This window comes from Anopheles marshallii, chromosome 3 (assembly GCF_943734725.1).
Source record: "Anopheles marshallii chromosome 3, idAnoMarsDA_429_01, whole genome shotgun sequence".
Taxonomy (NCBI): domain Eukaryota; kingdom Metazoa; phylum Arthropoda; class Insecta; order Diptera; family Culicidae; genus Anopheles; species Anopheles marshallii.
The window spans coordinates 28,129,672-28,146,426 of record NC_071327.1 but is presented as its reverse complement, the minus strand read 5'-3'; the positions used below and the strand labels follow the sequence as shown (position 1 = coordinate 28,146,426).

The 16,755-nt window shown below is 40.7% G+C and overlaps 1 protein-coding gene across 1 annotated transcript; it reads right to left on the bottom strand.

Annotated features, from left to right (window-relative positions):
* Nucleotides 1-259: 259 nt before the first annotated feature.
* On the bottom strand, nucleotides 260-15,686 carry LOC128711234 (opioid-binding protein/cell adhesion molecule homolog). Its single transcript, XM_053806100.1, has 7 exons — nucleotides 15,569-15,686; nucleotides 4,370-4,467; nucleotides 3,938-4,145; nucleotides 1,152-1,310; nucleotides 934-1,062; nucleotides 534-830; nucleotides 260-456 (listed from the first exon to the last, which is right to left on the bottom strand). The coding sequence occupies exons 1-7, from the start codon at nucleotides 15,684-15,686 to the stop codon at nucleotides 260-262; spliced, it is 1,206 nt and encodes a 401-aa protein (XP_053662075.1).
* Between the last annotated feature and the right edge of the window lie 1,069 nt (nucleotides 15,687-16,755).

Genomic DNA, 16,755 nt, shown 5'->3' with positions numbered 1-16,755 from the left:
AGATTTCTTTCCGTTTTCAAGCTTTTTTTTACAAAATATCTATCAAAACATCATGTGTTGTTTACGTTAATCATGGACAATACCTTTTGCTGCCATTTATTGCTGCTCATACAACAGGAGAACAATTTACATTTTTGCTGGGGAACAGTTATACATTTGCCTGCTAACATAGTAATATCGCTATATGCACATGTAATGCGTAATTCGTATAACATTTGTTAAGTTCCCGGCGTGCGGGAGATACAGCAGGAGCTCCTTATCATAACGTCTTCACAGCGCCAATAGCAATGCCCATCGCTAACCAACCGATGGTAATGGTCGCCCCACTGGAAGAAGCAGCCGATGCGGTAAGGAGAATATCGTTGATTTTGTTATCGGTATAGTTCTTGATAAACGTCGTAGATCCGAGATAGTTCGACTGTTGAATGATCTGATTTTCCACCTGTTTCGTTTTGGCTGCCAGGAAACGGGGGGAGAGACAGTGTTAAACAGTGGCACACAATAAACCGTCGGGCGCTGGTGGCTATTCTTACAGGTCTTGCGGTACACTTTCACCGACTCCTCCGTGGTACCGAGGGAATTTTTGGCCACACATTTGTACACACCAAAGTCGGACACCTTCTCCAGCCGGACGGTGATTTTCATCGTCACCTTGTACACGTGATCCTCGAGCGTGGAGTCGTACGTGCCACCCTGCAGGATGATTTCACCCTTGCCCTTCATCCAGTAGTTGATGGAGTTCGGTTGGGCTTCGCTGTGGCACTCGAGAATGACCCGGCCGCCCAGTTCGGCGTAGTACTGGCGCGTCGATATTCGTATAACCGGTTGGACTGGAATGGAAATGAAAACCAAATCAAACGGTGAAGATGGAGGTGCAAAGTGTGTTGCGCGCCAGATAGTATCTTGGCCAGGGCACACCGTTACTGTACGCACAGTTGACTGTTACGATAATTCGTTTGCTGACCGTCGGAGGCACGCCGTTTGATGCGATGCAGTGATAGGAACCGGCGTTGTGCCGTTCGATGTGGTAGATGTGCAGCATCGCTCCGTCGTGGCTCGTTACTATGCACGAATGATGATTAAGTTATTATTAGGATCACGCAGTACCAACCAAGGCCTACGTTTGGCCGGTCGAAATGAATAATACATACTTCCGGAATTCTCCACGGATGTGACAGATTTCTCACCCTCCCGCTTCCAGGTGACCGTCGGTTCGGGGACGCCCGTTGCGGCACAGGTGAGTGTTATATTGCTACCCTCCAGCACCACCATGTCCTGGCTGGTGGGATAGTCCAGAATGTCGGGCGGCACTGGGGGTGGAGAGATTATTGGAATCAAAGCAGAGCAGAGTTGTAAACAATAATTATCGATTCAACATTATCGTTTTATGTTGCGAGTTGAGTGAATATAATGTATGTTTTGGGAGTAGGTAATACTTTTTCATTGGGTTCAAATGATAAATCCGACTAGGGTACTTTAACGAACTGTTTCAACTAGAATTGAGGTTAGAGGCATAAACTGAAGGCTTAAACATGTTTTCATAATGTTTCAGTTGCCTGAACTATATCATCTTCCTTGCATGCAGATGAGACGATTAATATTCCCCTAGAAAGTCATACAAAACTCTTCAGCACTAATTACCATAAGAAGTCAAAAACCACTCGCACTACTCGATCCTGCTATGCCCTCTGTCTCATTGGCATATGAAAGCAAATGTGTGTTTGTGTTACTCCACTAATTCCGTCGAAAATCTTTAATCTTACGTTTGCGTGTTTGCAGATAGGATAATAATTTATCGTAAACAGCCTAGCGACGAACGGCGCAGCAACTATGTGACCGCAACTGTGTGACTGCCAAACATTGCACCGTGGAACGGTCAGCTACGGGCTGTCTGCCGGCGATGGCAGGTCCCTCCAAATCGGTGCTTACACCTTGGCAATAAGTACCGAGGCAATGGGAAGCCTCGTTAAGTCAACACCCGCTCAAGAAGGTCATAAAAATCTCCATAAAACTTTTTTCCCCCCCTCTCGGTCTTTCCAGCACGGTCTCACACCGTGTCTGGCAATTGAATGGGGAAGGTTTGTAGTTTCCCTTGCAGCAGGTGTTTAAATTTTCATCATAACCATTTACGTTTTCCTTCGGTCTCTGTGGGTCTTCCAAGCTGGCCCACCGGCGGTGATTCGAGTAGTTGATGAAAGTGAAAGTATTTGCACGCAATTTCGTCACTTTTACTGGTGTGTGGTGTCAATGAAAGCTGTACGATTTTGGGAAGCCCTCGGCCACCTGAACACGTGTAGAAGCGTTAGGTTTGGTCCTTTTCACTCCGGACGCAATACGTAAATGTGTGCGTGTGTGCGTGTGTGAGGGAAACCCGGAATTTCTACGCATTGTCTTGAGTGCTTTAGTTGTCTCTCCTTCCACAGTGCTAGTTCACTGCTGCAGCACTATTTCATGTGCCATTCGACATGAAATCAAGAAGCACCTCTATAAGCAAATAAACGATTAATTGTGCGTCGAGGGTGGAGGGCAACGCGCACTAGCGAAAGGGACACCCTTTGAAGCCCGATGCGTTTAGTTCGTGTTTTCTCAAAACGTGATTTCCATCGCCCGATGTGGATCATACCCGGAGTCCCTGCCGGGACCGGAGGAAAATTGGTCGTTGGACAAAAAAGGGTAACGTTACGTCGGTGACTGTGCAGCACTGAGTCGACGTTGAACTTCAAACGACTTGGAAGTTGTGTGGTGAAACTTGGTGGTTTTCGTGCCGGGTGGCAATAGAAGGTGTTGTTGACTAGTGCGCTGCAGCTTTCGATCAGTCTTGGCGCCTAGTCACGTTTTAAAGAAGCAAACTATTGGCGACCGAGTCTTTCAGGGCGAAACCGGCAAGCGTTTGAAATATAGAATATGAAAAGTAGTTAGTAAAAAGGATACCCCAAAGAATCGTTGTACCAATGGTGCTGGTGGTAAAATGAGAAATTTAAATGGTGGCCTAATTTTGTCCACTACCTTGTTACATAACGTTTAGTTTATTTTCTATGTTATAATTGACAGTTAATTGGATCGCAGTGGTACATATTAGAACCGTCGAACCATTGATCATGTTCTAGATTATTATTTTTCAGCTTAAATAAACGTAGAAAGTTAGAGCAACCTATCAAATATTCATTTGTACAGGAAAATTTCGTCGAAAATATCAATTGTAAATTGTAAACAATTTTGTAAATTGTAAACAAACGATTGTAAACAATCATACAATGAAGCTACAAAATAATATTTTTTTTTATATTTAATATTATTCGGAAAGATTTAACGTTTTAGGAAGTTCACAAAAAATCTAGTGATAACGTCTGAATAACATTAAGGGATATGTTCATTTTCTTTAACATGAAAATAGGATATCAATCTCTTGGCATGTCTTTCCATCTCTTTGTATGATACGTCAGGGACATGTCAAACCTATATCATAAATCCTAAAAAAGGAGATACTTCATATATTTGATAGTTCTAGAGTTTATTCCTGAAGGTCCTGCAGTTTAATCGTGACACTGGTCGTTTCCCAGTACCTTACTAAGGTCCTTCTTGGCCCCTTTGCCCTTCCTGGTCTGAAAATTTCAAATTTATTTTGCTATTCATTAAACGTACAGTTTTTTCGGCTTTCTGGTAGAAAATTATTGCTTAGACGCGGCTGACTTCGGTTAAGTTAAGTAAACTTTGTCGTAGAAGTCTGAATGTAGATGAGCTGATGTCATGTAAGGTCTTTACCTAGAAATTTGTGATCGTTTGGTAAAATATCTTACTATTCTAGCAGAACGAAGTCACTAAGATCTCGTTCTTCACGTAAATCGTCATCTTTTTTATTTTTTTATCTATGAAAACATATCATCCATATTACAATAAAACAGTAAACAAAACGTACAATAAACCATTCAAATCTTACCGACAACGTTCAAGTATCCCATCTGGCTTTTCATCGGGTCCGTATTGATCTGGCACATGTACCACCCTTTGTCCGATTCACGAATATCTTTAATTCTCAGCTGCCAAATCCGCTGTTCGGTGTGTGTGATCGCTATCCGTTCGTTCTTTGTTATCACGAGCGTTTCGATGGTTAAAATTGTCTGCGTATCAACCCGTAACCAGGCGACCTAGTCGTGAGAGGGATGTTGTAGTAGAACAAAAAAAAAACAGTTGTACGATATGAATAAAGTAGGAAGACTCATTATTCCACATTAGCGCACTTTTGGATGTAATTATGATGGTGACCATGAAAATAGCGGTTGTTCCCTTTTTTTCTATTTGTGCTAATATGCCGGAAATGGCACCGGTACGAATGAAGCAACGGAAACCGGAAACGTGACCGGCCAATTACCTTGTATTTGTACAAATCATGCACCGTGCACGTCATCACTCCTTCGCGCCCGACCGGTACGGTTACGTTTGCTATCGGTGCACTAAACTTCGGATCAACTGTTCAACCGACGTCCGGCACGGATGTATGTAAGGGATGGAGGAATAGAAAAGAGCAAGAAAAGAGAGAGCGTACAAAACAGTTAGCGAATGAAAAGTTTGTGGTCAATTAAGTTATTCTAGAATCGTAATCGATGGTGGAGTGCACTGGAGCTGTTATTATTACTTTACAATCACATAAATCTTACATGAACGAAGACGTTGCAACAGAAGTTTGTTGGCCAATGGGTTGATTTGTCAGCAGTATGATGGTGTGGAGTGAAGTGCAACATGATTATGTGACTGTTTACTTAAACCTTCATTACGAGCTGATGAGGTTTTCCGAGGACGAACAGGCGGGAGGATTCGATTGTTGCAAGTTTGTTTGCAGGGGAGTAAAAGTTTTCCCCAACATGCCAAGAAGCACGTCGTGGAGAAAGAGGATGGTGATCGCATGTGACGACGAACGCTACCATAATGCATGTTTGGCTGCAAATGGTGCATTTATCATAAGGTTAGTATTAGTGGCGTTTAACACAAACACGGTAAGCTGCAACAGTGCATACTATGCACCGTTGTTTCGTGGGAGCAGGAACTAGGTAAGGACGGAATTCATCGAACCTCAGTTACATAGTGTTTGTGTCTCTAAGTGAGGGGTAAACAAAGTTTCTGTGACGATGTTAGTAATACTCCTCGCGCCAATAAGATGCTGCTCCCGGGGAAGGAAAGGTTGGGTCGCTGTTGAGTGGTAAACTTTCGCAAAACTCCATAACCGTGTGTCGGAAATGTAAGTGTGGAAAACGTTCTTTGATGGCACTGGTCGTCCCAGATTGGTTCGGTATTGATTTATGATTGCTGACGCGTTTCTTTGGGTCATTAGGTGCTGTTGAGATGAGAGTGGAGATGAAATTGAATCTTGATGCTAGCGGTCTGGTGGTTAATTGTTCATTTGTTCAGGTGAATGTTCTAGTTCAACCGCTAGATCGCAAAACTATTTCGCGCAATTTTCTACGAGAGTATAAATCAGGAAGGTAATGAAAATATAATGATTTTTTTTTATCTCATTGGCAATAGTAATTTTTCAGGATCGATGTTTGAAGTTGCTGAAAACCCAAGGTATTGAATACAATTGAACTGAATTAAATTTGAGATTTCACATGTGATTTCGTTGCTCCGCATGAACATATAGCAACAATCTTCAGTCATTCTATTTCTTATTCTCAAATTCTCGAATAGTTCGATGTTTCAATCAATCGTTATTTGTTGATATATTTTAGTTGAAACTATCGAACATTTGTAAAACATTGAACAAGTTGTGCGAAATAAAGTAAACAGTAATCATTGACTCAGAATTTGTAACAAATCCCATGTTTTTCTACCTTTCTCTTGAAAGTAAGTCTCCCCTGTTGCAACGTACCTAAAAGTCCTTCAGGGACAAAACCTCCCTTTTTACTTTTCCTCGCGGAGAACATAAAAAAGGGCTAAAGGTTGGGACCACACAAACAATGGTGCAATTGTCATCTCATCGATCCCTCGATCACAATTAAAAAACGCGACCGTGACCGTGTGCCAGCGATAAGAAACTTTTCAGACTAAACCGGGACCGACCGGAGATGAGTCTGCTTCTTACTACGCATCACGAACAAGAAGTTCATAGAAGACAAAATAAAAAGTGTCTGCGTTTACTGCTACGCACTTGCTCTGTAAAAAAGCTGCAGGACCCTTTTGTTTGTTAGATTTTTCTTTGTGAGAACGAGTGCACAGCTAGAACTTTGCTATCTTTTCGGTTATGTCCAAACCGTCTATTGTTCGGCAAAGCGTGATATTTTTATGCCGTATTTTGCTTAATCCCTGGCGGGAAAGGACAATTACGCTACCAACCAGGCAGCAGTCAAAATACTGGAAATATGTTGATAAACTTACAGCAGGGAGTCTTTATCATTCTTGCAGCAGTTTCTTCGTGCTGGCAAGCCGCAAACTGTTTTTCATCTTCTAACCAATTCTCTTCCTACTATTGGTGTACTAATCATTGGCCAATGTTCGTAAGCAGCCAATGTTCGTAAGGCTTTGACCCTGTTTGACGACGCGTCGGAAAATGAGAAATTTATTGACCATATTTTCCATTACTGAGAACTTAAGCCCACTTCCTTTTGTAGCTTGTTTTTGTTTCGTTTCCTTTAAAGAGCCACCTTGTGGTAATAGTTTTCGAATTTGGGTTCGGAAGAAGCCAAACCGAAGCGGCATACCGTCTGCTGAGCGCGGCCGAAGCGAACCAAAACCCAAACATTAACCCGGTGAATGGGTAAAATTAGAATAATAAATTAGTAATGACATAATTTGTATTTGATTTCGCTTTTATTTGTCACCTCGCCGTTTTTGGAGATGGTGGGAAATGGATCCCTGGCGGTCGTTCCGTTTCGTTACGTTCAACACATTTTTCAAGAGGAATTCCAACCATGCTATTTTGTATGAAAAAGAGAAAGCAAAACAAAACAGAAATGAAGACAGTTTGAGACCCAGCCAAAAGCCACAAAACCACTGTCCAACACTCCACTATCGAAGGCGGAGGCCCTCTTGCGGTTGTGGTGTAAATAATTTTATTGCATGCTTGGGGCAGATTTAACACTCATTTTCTTTTCGGCAGCAACCCATTTCCTTTTTTTGGCTTTTATTTTGTTGGTCTTCCATGAATTCTTTTTTTTTCTACTTCGCCTTGTGTTCTGTTATGTTGTTGTGACTTTTCGTGGTTCGCTAATCGTCAAACACGGAAAATAATGACGACGAAAATCGGGGATGAGAAAATTACTCATTTCCAGCCATAAGTTTAACTGCACCCTCCCCAAAAAAAGCCACACTACGGTTCAGCAGCGAAAATTTTATTCGTTTGTTTATTTGTGTTCCCCGTGGGCAGAGGACTAACAATGGGCAACTCCACTATCGCGCTACCGCGAGTGCCTCACGACGAAGTACTAACAAATTGCTCAACGGGTGGGAAAATTAGTTATCCCCGGGTGCGCGACCAGAGCCGTTTCCGTTGGAGCTTTGTTTGTTTTGTCAGCAGTTAAATATACTACCGCAAATTTCACACCCGATGATAGCACCAGAACAAGGGTCTTATTAGGCAGTAAGCTGGTATCTACTGGGGCAGATTTCTTTTTGCAATGAACTACTTTCAAAAGCTTTGCAACGTTGACTTGCTTTCGCATTTTGCTGAATGTCTATTAGTATAGTGCGCAAGTTTGCTACAGGGCTTTTTGAGCGAGATGCAAAAGTTTGAAGTTTTGGTAAAGTTTTCTATGAAACCGAACAGCTACCACTAGCAGTAGGATGTCTAACGCACGTGTTGTGGGGAAAAGCCACGTCGAAACAAATTTTCTCCACGAAGCGTTTATGCGGTGTTTACGTCACATTAGACCTCATCATCGCCTTCCTGGCGGGAGTTGGAAAATGAAAAGTCTAACTGGACACTAAATACACAGTAGTTTTCACGTTGTAACCCTTGGTGCTTCAGTAGTTCTAGAACTGAGCGAGTATATTCTTACCGAAAGCTGTGGCACAATGATAAACAAATATGTAATATTGTGGATATTCCGTTTATTTTGCGTATCGAACACTTGGTTGTCTATATTTTTCAATTAATAATTATTTTATGGAATTATCAGCGAAACTGCAACAATATAAGGACTCAAAATAAAGCATAAAAAAGGTTAATACGCAAAAATCAGATAGAATGGAAGAACTTAAGTATTTTCAATTGATTAGCAATTCATGTGATAAATAGGTTTTTTTATTATTTTCCTTGTCGTCACTTTTTCCTACAAAAGTTAAGTATTTTAAAATCTCTAAGAGTTTAAGTTACCGCTTTAAGGGTTATCGTTTTCCTTGTGTTTATGTTTCGCTTTCGTATCCTATCATCATCATCATCATCGACGTCATTATTATGGAAACACTCACACACACTGCTGGCCAGCACCTGAAACGGCCACCACTAAGAATTACCCGTCTTGTCTTGTTGAAGCGTTCGCTAACGGTGGCAGTTCCGGTTCGGGTTTGACGCCGGGAGGGCTACAAGACTTCCGATCGTACTTAACCAAGACACGAACCTTTTTACGAACGACGTATGGGACCGTATGCACCCTTAGTATCGGCACCGAAAGACGAAGTATGCAAATACTCCGGTGCAAGTAAACCAACTGGCGGCCGTTGTCATGTTGGCCACTATTGACTTTTTGACTTCTCGCTTCCTGATGGCCGGAACGGAGCGAAGTCGAGCCAGCCGTCGTTGAAAAATCAATTGCAAATTCCCATAATCACGTCTAATTTAGGAATAATAATACCTTCCCGCCGTTAATCATTGCGCCTAGACGGCGGTCATTTGAGCCGGTTTTTGAGCCGCTAGGGTCACTAGGAACCGTATCGGTCAAGGGTTGTTTCACGCAAAGCGAGGCCTGCTGGCAAGATGTCAAAATGGACAACCGTCACATTTCGTGTCGGTGCTTCCGGGAAGCTTGAACAAATGGTGAAACCACGCAAGGTAGCGATGTGGCCAAGTGAAAGTTTTACAAGCATGTGTGTTTTCTTATAGTATAATTGTGTGAGTTGTTAGAATTCGTTCCTAGGATCTTAGCTCAAAGCGATTCTGAAAAATGGTTGACTGTTTTAATTACATCAATCATTGTTTGCTAATTAGAAAAACACGTAATATTGTACCAGATTTTCATAAAACTGATTGAAATTGTCAGAATATTTTTAAATTTTATATTTTTAATTTATTTAACTTCTGGAATGACGGTTTTCGCCTTATTATAATTATAACAAGGAAATTTTTTATATTTTTTTTCAAATAACAAGAACAAATGAAAGGCGTTAAGTAGACATGATTCCCTCAAAAATAGATAACTGTGAAATTTAAATTAATAAAAATTTACTAAATCCCACAACAGTTCAGGTATGTTAAAGAAAGTATATTTGCTGAAACTTGATAAAATGAATAGTTGAACAACTTGTTCAAAAAACTTGTACATCATAACAAAAGGATGTTCATTAGTGCTTCATAGTCTTAAAGATTGATTAACTTAAAGGCAATTTAGCAGTAAAATCAAATCTTACAAAATTTAAGCGTTTTTTCGTCGATAGTTAAGTCGTTATCACCGAAAGTTGAGTTTTGATGAGGCTGAGTTTTGATTAGATTCGATTCACGACCTAGGGTAAACTTAACCGAAAGCAAAGGGATTATTTCAAATATTTTTTTTTTTATTTGTATATTACAAAATAACAAATTGTTCAAATTACATAACCTTGCCATAACCATTCCCATTGTCTTTTGAAAATGATGCCATTGACGTTCGTAAATATGAAATGAACATCTTTCAATCGGACTCCAACATATTTCTCCTCAATCCATATCCAGATGTTTTGAAATCTGGTACACAAACAACAAAACATCCACTCATACAGCTTCAATTTGTTGCTTCCTAATGATATTGAATCTGTGCCCGTAGCTACACACTCTCGCGAAAGAGGCAATAATCCAATTTGAATACATGAAAAGGGTAACACAACCGCGAACAATTCATCCTTCCACGGGGCTCAAGATATCGCAATGCGTCGTCCACTCTTCGAAGAATGTAGAAACAATTTCGCATTACTCTTACCCCTTGCTTGTTTCAACTTCAATGCGTCATAGTTGGCTTCCCGGCCTAGCGATTTATTGGTTGATTCACATTTTATTAACAAGGATGTTCATGCTGTTACGTTGCCGATGAATCTTCTCGCTTTTGATGTAGTGAATTTTATGCAGTGCCCTAAATGCATAAACTTTTAGTTTGCAATAATTACATTCAATGATCGATGATAACTAGCTCATACTGTTCCAACGCAAGAAAAAAATAGTACATTTTCTTTAAGGAATTGCATGCAAAGATCATCATTCATCGTCAGTTCACAGGCCAGAGCTAGCTTGTCCATTTCGACACCAATGGCTAACCTCAAAGCTAGCCTTTAGAGTAGTGGATTATCAGTCTTACCTTCAGCGTGCCCCCCTGTTCAAGGCAAAGTTCTAAAACAGACCATTTTCAGGCCACATTCTGACGTTTGGTCGTTCGCCTATCGAGGCGGAAGGATTATACCAGCGAAAAGGATCACCAGCGGGTGGAAGAAAATTGAGCTATAAACTGCTTCCGGATTATTAGCGTTAATTGAAGTTGTAAATTTTCAGTTTTTTTCCCGTTTGTATGTGTGCCAGTGTGTTTCGTTATTATGTTTTATGTTTTCCTTTTTGCGTATTGCGGCGGCACTGGTGCTGCAGGGCAACAAAAAAAGGTTGAATACATCAGATTCCTAACTGCGAACCGTTTGCCATCGTACCTAAGTTACGATTCGAGCGGCTCGACGCGTTTCGAATTCGGATGGCTCTGAACGGTGGCTCCCAGCCGGCATGTGACCGTCGTCGTGTTCCCGAAAGCCATACCCAGTGGCGGACCAATTACAGTTAATCGCTAAATCGATACCCACGGTACGCCATCGGCCGCAATGGGTGCCCAATGTCTCACGGAAAAGGCGCACGGAAAGTGTTTTACCGCTCGCGTTGGTATTTGCCAATGAGAATTGGTGATTTTCTAATTAAATGGTTTATTGACGCAGCGAGCGGCTTTTAATTGAGTTAAAAATCGACTGTTTACTTTGACTTTGATCTAATCATCCCATCACCCACCGCCCGGAGACATTTGCCCCCACCCCGGTTGCCCGTTAATGGGTCGGGCAGCAAAAAACCAAATCACCGATTCCGGTAGAATTTCTCATGCGCAACCGAACCGAAATGTGAAACCAGATGGAAAATGCCAAATGATAACATTTACTTCGATTGAGCGGTGCTTGGAAACGTGACGGGGTTGAGCGAGGTGAGAAATACCACCGTACTTCCAGATTAACTTCGTGCCGTGTGGGATTAAAGAATAAAAAATGAAAACAGTAAGTGGTATGTTGACATTTTGCCAGAAGTAATAAAACGTTAAAGTGCTGTGTTTATTTCTGCTGTTATGAAACGATAGTGTTTCATCATGCAAAAAGAAGGAAATGACATTACATTTCAGAAGGAAATACGCACCTTTCATAGCAACACTATCGATTGTAATGTGGTTTAACATCCCATGATGGAGTTATTCAACATTTTCCAACTTTTTCTGTCTTTTTCACACTTTTAAGTGTCGCAGTCGGTTCTCTTTTGCTCGAGCGAACAGGCCGAAGTAAAGCTTTAATCGCGTAGGATCTGGCACGACGTTAGGAAAAAAAGGTTGGTCCCTGCTAAGAAGACGGTGCCATTAAAATGGATATCATTGTCTCAGATAATTTCAAAACCTACTCATCGTCCCCCTTACCACACCCGGCTGGCTTTCGGTGGTGACGGTTTCGATCCATTTGTCGCCGCTTAACATGACACGAATTTACATTTATGTGTGTTTTTTTTGTCTTTATGCTTTTCGTTAAGGCAGCGATGCTTGCTTTAATTGCTGGTGTTCAAAACGTCACCGCTTGGGAGGTGTTTGCTTTTTTAAAAGAATTTTCTTTTTACCTTCATATCACCACGCTAGTCATTAAAGGTGGGCTTAAGGACATGATTTTGCAGGGCTAGGAGGGTAGGTTGTATTTCGTCGTCGTTGCTTGTTTTTGTGCTATTTATGAGCTGGAAGCTTCATTCTTCGGTGACAGGGCAAACATCCGTTGGTATTATCATAATCAAAGGTATTTAAAGGGAGTGGAATCCCCACCAATCGGGTTTAGCAAAGTCAGTGATATTGTACCGATTTAATATTTTTGTTTCTTATTAAATTTACAAAAAAGCAATGTACAACAGCAGTCAGAACTGTTATTCATTAGCAACAATAACTTTGAAAATTCATTAAAATAGCTATAGTATTTTTTTTATCAACATACTTAACCTGATAAAATAAAGAATTTTTTGAAAGGATATATGCAAATTGTGCTATGATATTAACAATTATCCTTTGGATGATGACTTTTAAAGATAAGTGAATGCAACAAAGTGACCTTGAATCATATGTTTAATAAGCGTTTAGGAAAGATGCATCGGTTGGGATAATCACAACAATACAATACTGAAACCACGTTGGTTTTGAACAATACTTAAAACAACTTTGCAATTGATGCACATCTTTAGATTCTGCTACACTGCATTCATGGTGGCATGTGCAATCAGGTGGTCAGCACATTGTAGCTTTTTGGCACACTTGTTTTTCTTCAGATGGAAGAAAATTAGAAGGGGTGATTCATCATTGAAAACTTCTCCATCATGGTGTGATGCAGCCCTTTTGAACATAGTTTTAATTAGACTGTTACAAATTGATTGAAAACATTGTCGGAGAAAAATAGGATGGCTACAAAAGACGATTAAACACATTCATTTAATCGGTTCAACCATAAGTATGTTTAATGAGAAATATAAAAAAGAGTCTAAAAACAACATAAACTATTAATTATTCTTTTTAATGTTTGATCATTGTTTTTTTCTAGTACGATGGAATATAAGTTTTAAATAATTTAATTTTTGCTTTGGTTTTTTAAAAACAAAAAAATACTTCATACTAAACATGATTGATAGGACTTTATCGATGAATGCTCTTTGTGCTTTATATTGTTGTCCTGTCGCAAAACAATCTCTCAAAAATGCCCGACAACCCCCAAACATAATATTCAATCAATTCCATCAAACGCATATTCCTTAATATTCTGGATCGGTAAGGCTGCCGAAATTATGTGTTTATTTACAGCTACGCAAATATGATTCCACCCAGCCAGCCAGCCAAAAAAAGGCAACCTAAACAAGAAAACTGTTTGGTGGGAGCGTTGCATCGGCTTATGCATGGCGTGTTCACGTTCACTACGGCATGCCTTAACCCTTTCGAGCCCGTAAGGCAAACAAATCGGCAACATGCGTTACATGTCTGTAAAAGGGTTGGTTTGTGAATAGCAATCAGAAAAAAAATACGCAAGGAATAAGGAAACTTGCTACGGTTTGTTTTTCGCCAGCCAAATTCACGATGTCACGCATGTTTGCTTGTTTGATTTTTTGATAGTAAAGCAAATACTCAAGAATATTGCTACGGTACCATTCATCGTGCTTTCCTCTTTTGGGCGAAGAATATTAGAAATTCCTGGAATTGTAGTACAACAAAAATATGGTTGATTTATTACAAATGCGATCGACCAAATCTTCCGAAAGCATGACAGAGCTAATGCATTATACGCTATTACACGTACCCCTTTGTCTTATTCCTAGCGGGAAGTAGCTAGTATGAGTTGCAATAAAGCGATACAGTGAATAATCAATCGATGGGTGGTAGTTTTACCACCGCACCAAACCATATTGCCTGCAGTTTTAATTAAACACAGGGAATAAAACTAATTATGTAATTACACAACTAATTCCAGAGAAAGCTTCTCGTGCACGCAGGACGTAGCGGTACCGCGGCTTGGGGTTGTACGATGCTCGTATCATCTGCCTTTTGTAATGCCGTCGGTGCTTTCGGGTGGTTTCGGTGGTTTCGGTGCATCCTGCGGCTACGTTTGGGTAACCGTCAAGGAGGCGATTCTTGGCATTCCTTTTGTGCGCCTCGTCGCTCGGTTGAACGACAGGAAACCGTGTGGATTCTGGAACGGGATGGCTACAGGTGGTTCTTAAGATTAGTTACAGCAACAACCCCGACTCTAGCTGCAACATTCCGCCCATTGAATGGTGCAAACCCCACCCGAAGGCTGTAAAGTGGCACTCGACTTTGGATGGGACGAAGATTGGATCGCTAAGAGGCCAGAGCAAGAGTCAAGATGTTTAACACGCATAATGTTGTGGGCTGCTTGATTCAATAACAAGTACACAACCGTACTGCACTCGCACACGACCTCCGACATGTGTTGCCTTTTGTACGGAAAACCGCTTCGGGCGTCGGTGGAAGGTGTGTTGACTCGTTATCTTCTTACAAAAGCGAGCGCACCCGTTATAACGCCGGATCAGGGCACAGTTCTCATTCAAAAGGGTGGTATTAAGTGAATCATGCAGCTGCGTGGAGATAGTTTTCCCAGTTACATTGGAGAGCATGAAAATGCCGGTAGCGATGCGTGTACGATATTAAGCAGATTGCTTTCGGAAAAGTTTATTGAATTAGCTACATCCGGAAGTGGTAGGTTTTATTGAAGAAAAAAAGCGTGGAATTGGCAACATGGGAAATTACACTGGTATTTATTGTCTTTCACTAGGTCACTTGAGCAATTCGTAGGATAAAATCAATAGTAGTGGCTATGGTTTCATCACGTTTGAACACATAGCAAGGAATGCTCCGAGGCTTTAAGTGATATATGGTACATGTTATGTAATTAAAACAATTAAAAATAAAACAAAATTTATCAGTAAAACTTCACAGGCATTCTTGAACAAAGTAGAACAATGCATTAAAAAAATAATTGTTTGTTCAGCTGGGACTATCACAATATTGAGTGAATTCCTGATACAAAAAACTAAACTTAGACAACCGGATAAATAACAAATTTCAGCGTATTATTAAAATTTTATATTTTAGCTATCATTTTTTTCTCATGGGTTCTGTCATAATATTTTTTTTAATATTAACGTAAAGCAACTAATTGTCTTGAGTGACACCAATTCCCAGTTTCCGCACTGTTTTTTTTATTTTTCTTCGTATTTTTTTTTATTTTTTAAATTTCAATTTAACGAAAAACAAGAACTTAATTATGCAATTTTAACAGCTCATCAGCAGTCATACTGAAAATTAAAAAAATAAATAAGCCGCTCAGATTAATACTTCCATAATTAATAAACTATTTAGCTTAAGAAGAGGACTATCTCGCATCTATAATAATTACTCAAAAGTGCATCTATAGAAACACTAGTACATTGAAAGTTTAGGAAAAAATTAAATAAGTTATTGAAATTAATTTCATATATATTTAAACAGTTTTAAAATATTCAGAACATAACAACATTTCTGCAGCATAAGGGCTAATTTCGTTGTAAAATTAAAACAAACAAAATGAGAATAAAAATGGTAATAAATAAGTTTCAACACGTTATCTTTAACTTTTCTAAACTTACTTCCTGAAACGTCAAGCAAAGCATAACAGCTTGTAACTCCGATTAACACCAGCAGCGTTGTTTTGTAACATTTATCCATGGTGCTGACATAAGATGTTGTCATCCAAGTGTTTGTCATTTCACTAATTTTCTTTATAGAACGCAACATAAAATTTCACATCACTTTTGAAGCTAATGTCTAAAAAACTTCCTTCAAACCTTTAATGCCACAAGGTTTTTTTTATATTATCATTATGGTTTGCTATACACAAATGAACAATTAGTGTACTAATCCTAGTTGTAATTAGCAGTAATGAGTAAAAATTACAAGTGCACTACTGCGAAACACTTCACTGCGCGTCTTGGGTAGAGGCGAGTCCCGAGACCAATCCGAACTGCAGCGAGCGTAAATATAAACTGCTTAAGAAAGTGCCGACCATGCGGTTCGGTATCCCTTTTCGTTTCGGCATCAAAGCACCATCGCTCGCATTATACCACCTTGCCCGAGCTCGTTCCACTGCTTGAGATGTTCCTGGAGCCAAAAGACAACGCTTGGAGCGTGGATACCAATATACAACCGCTTGCTTCGTTGCTAGGTCGTGAATCGAAGTCTCTGCGCGGTGTGGTTCGTTTGCACGCGGCCACTCGTGCAGTGGTTCGTGTGCCGTTCGGCGATTTTCCCACTCGGCTTACACGCAGCAATTTTCGCAGCCCACCCTCAAGGCCCCGTGGTCGCGTGCTGAGGCAAATTGTCCACACTTTGCGTGCCCGTTGGCGCCGCCGAAAGTGCCATCGATGACGAAACGCGGTAAACGGGAAAATCAAACCATAATCACAGCTTTTGACACTCGGCCGGAAACGGCGGTGACGACGGTAACCGTGTAACCACCACGAACTTATCGACAGCTGTGGCTAGAACAAGCAGAAGGACCTTCGTGAGACGGTTAAGCATGTTCGTGCGTTCTCGCTCACACCATCTTTTTGTTTCGTTCTGTTTCGCTTGCTCCACCAGCACCTAGAGACGCTTTTTCTCCTACTCGCTCTCTTGTAGTTTGTATCATTGTTTTTCCTAAAGGAAAACTGCCGCAAAGAACAACAGACCTGTGCCGGGTGGGAGCGTCGGAGAGGAAACCGACGATTGTGTCGTTTACGATTTTTCGCATGTTTACACAACAAACGAGATTCCTGGAGTGAGCCGGGGCTGACGC

Excerpts from the sequence above, each read along its gene's own strand:
- LOC128711234 (XM_053806100.1), bottom strand. The coding sequence starts at position 15,686 with ATGACAAACACTTGGATGACAACATCTTATGTCAGCACCATGGATAAA. Across the intron at positions 4,468-15,568 it reads TTTGCTTGACGTTTCAGGAA|TTGATCCGAAGTTTAGTGCA; the intron begins GTAAGTTTAGAA and ends TCGGTTGAACAG. Across the intron at positions 831-933 it reads AATTATCGTAACAGTCAACT|TCCAACCGGTTATACGAATA; the intron begins GTGCGTACAGTA and ends TTTCCATTCCAG.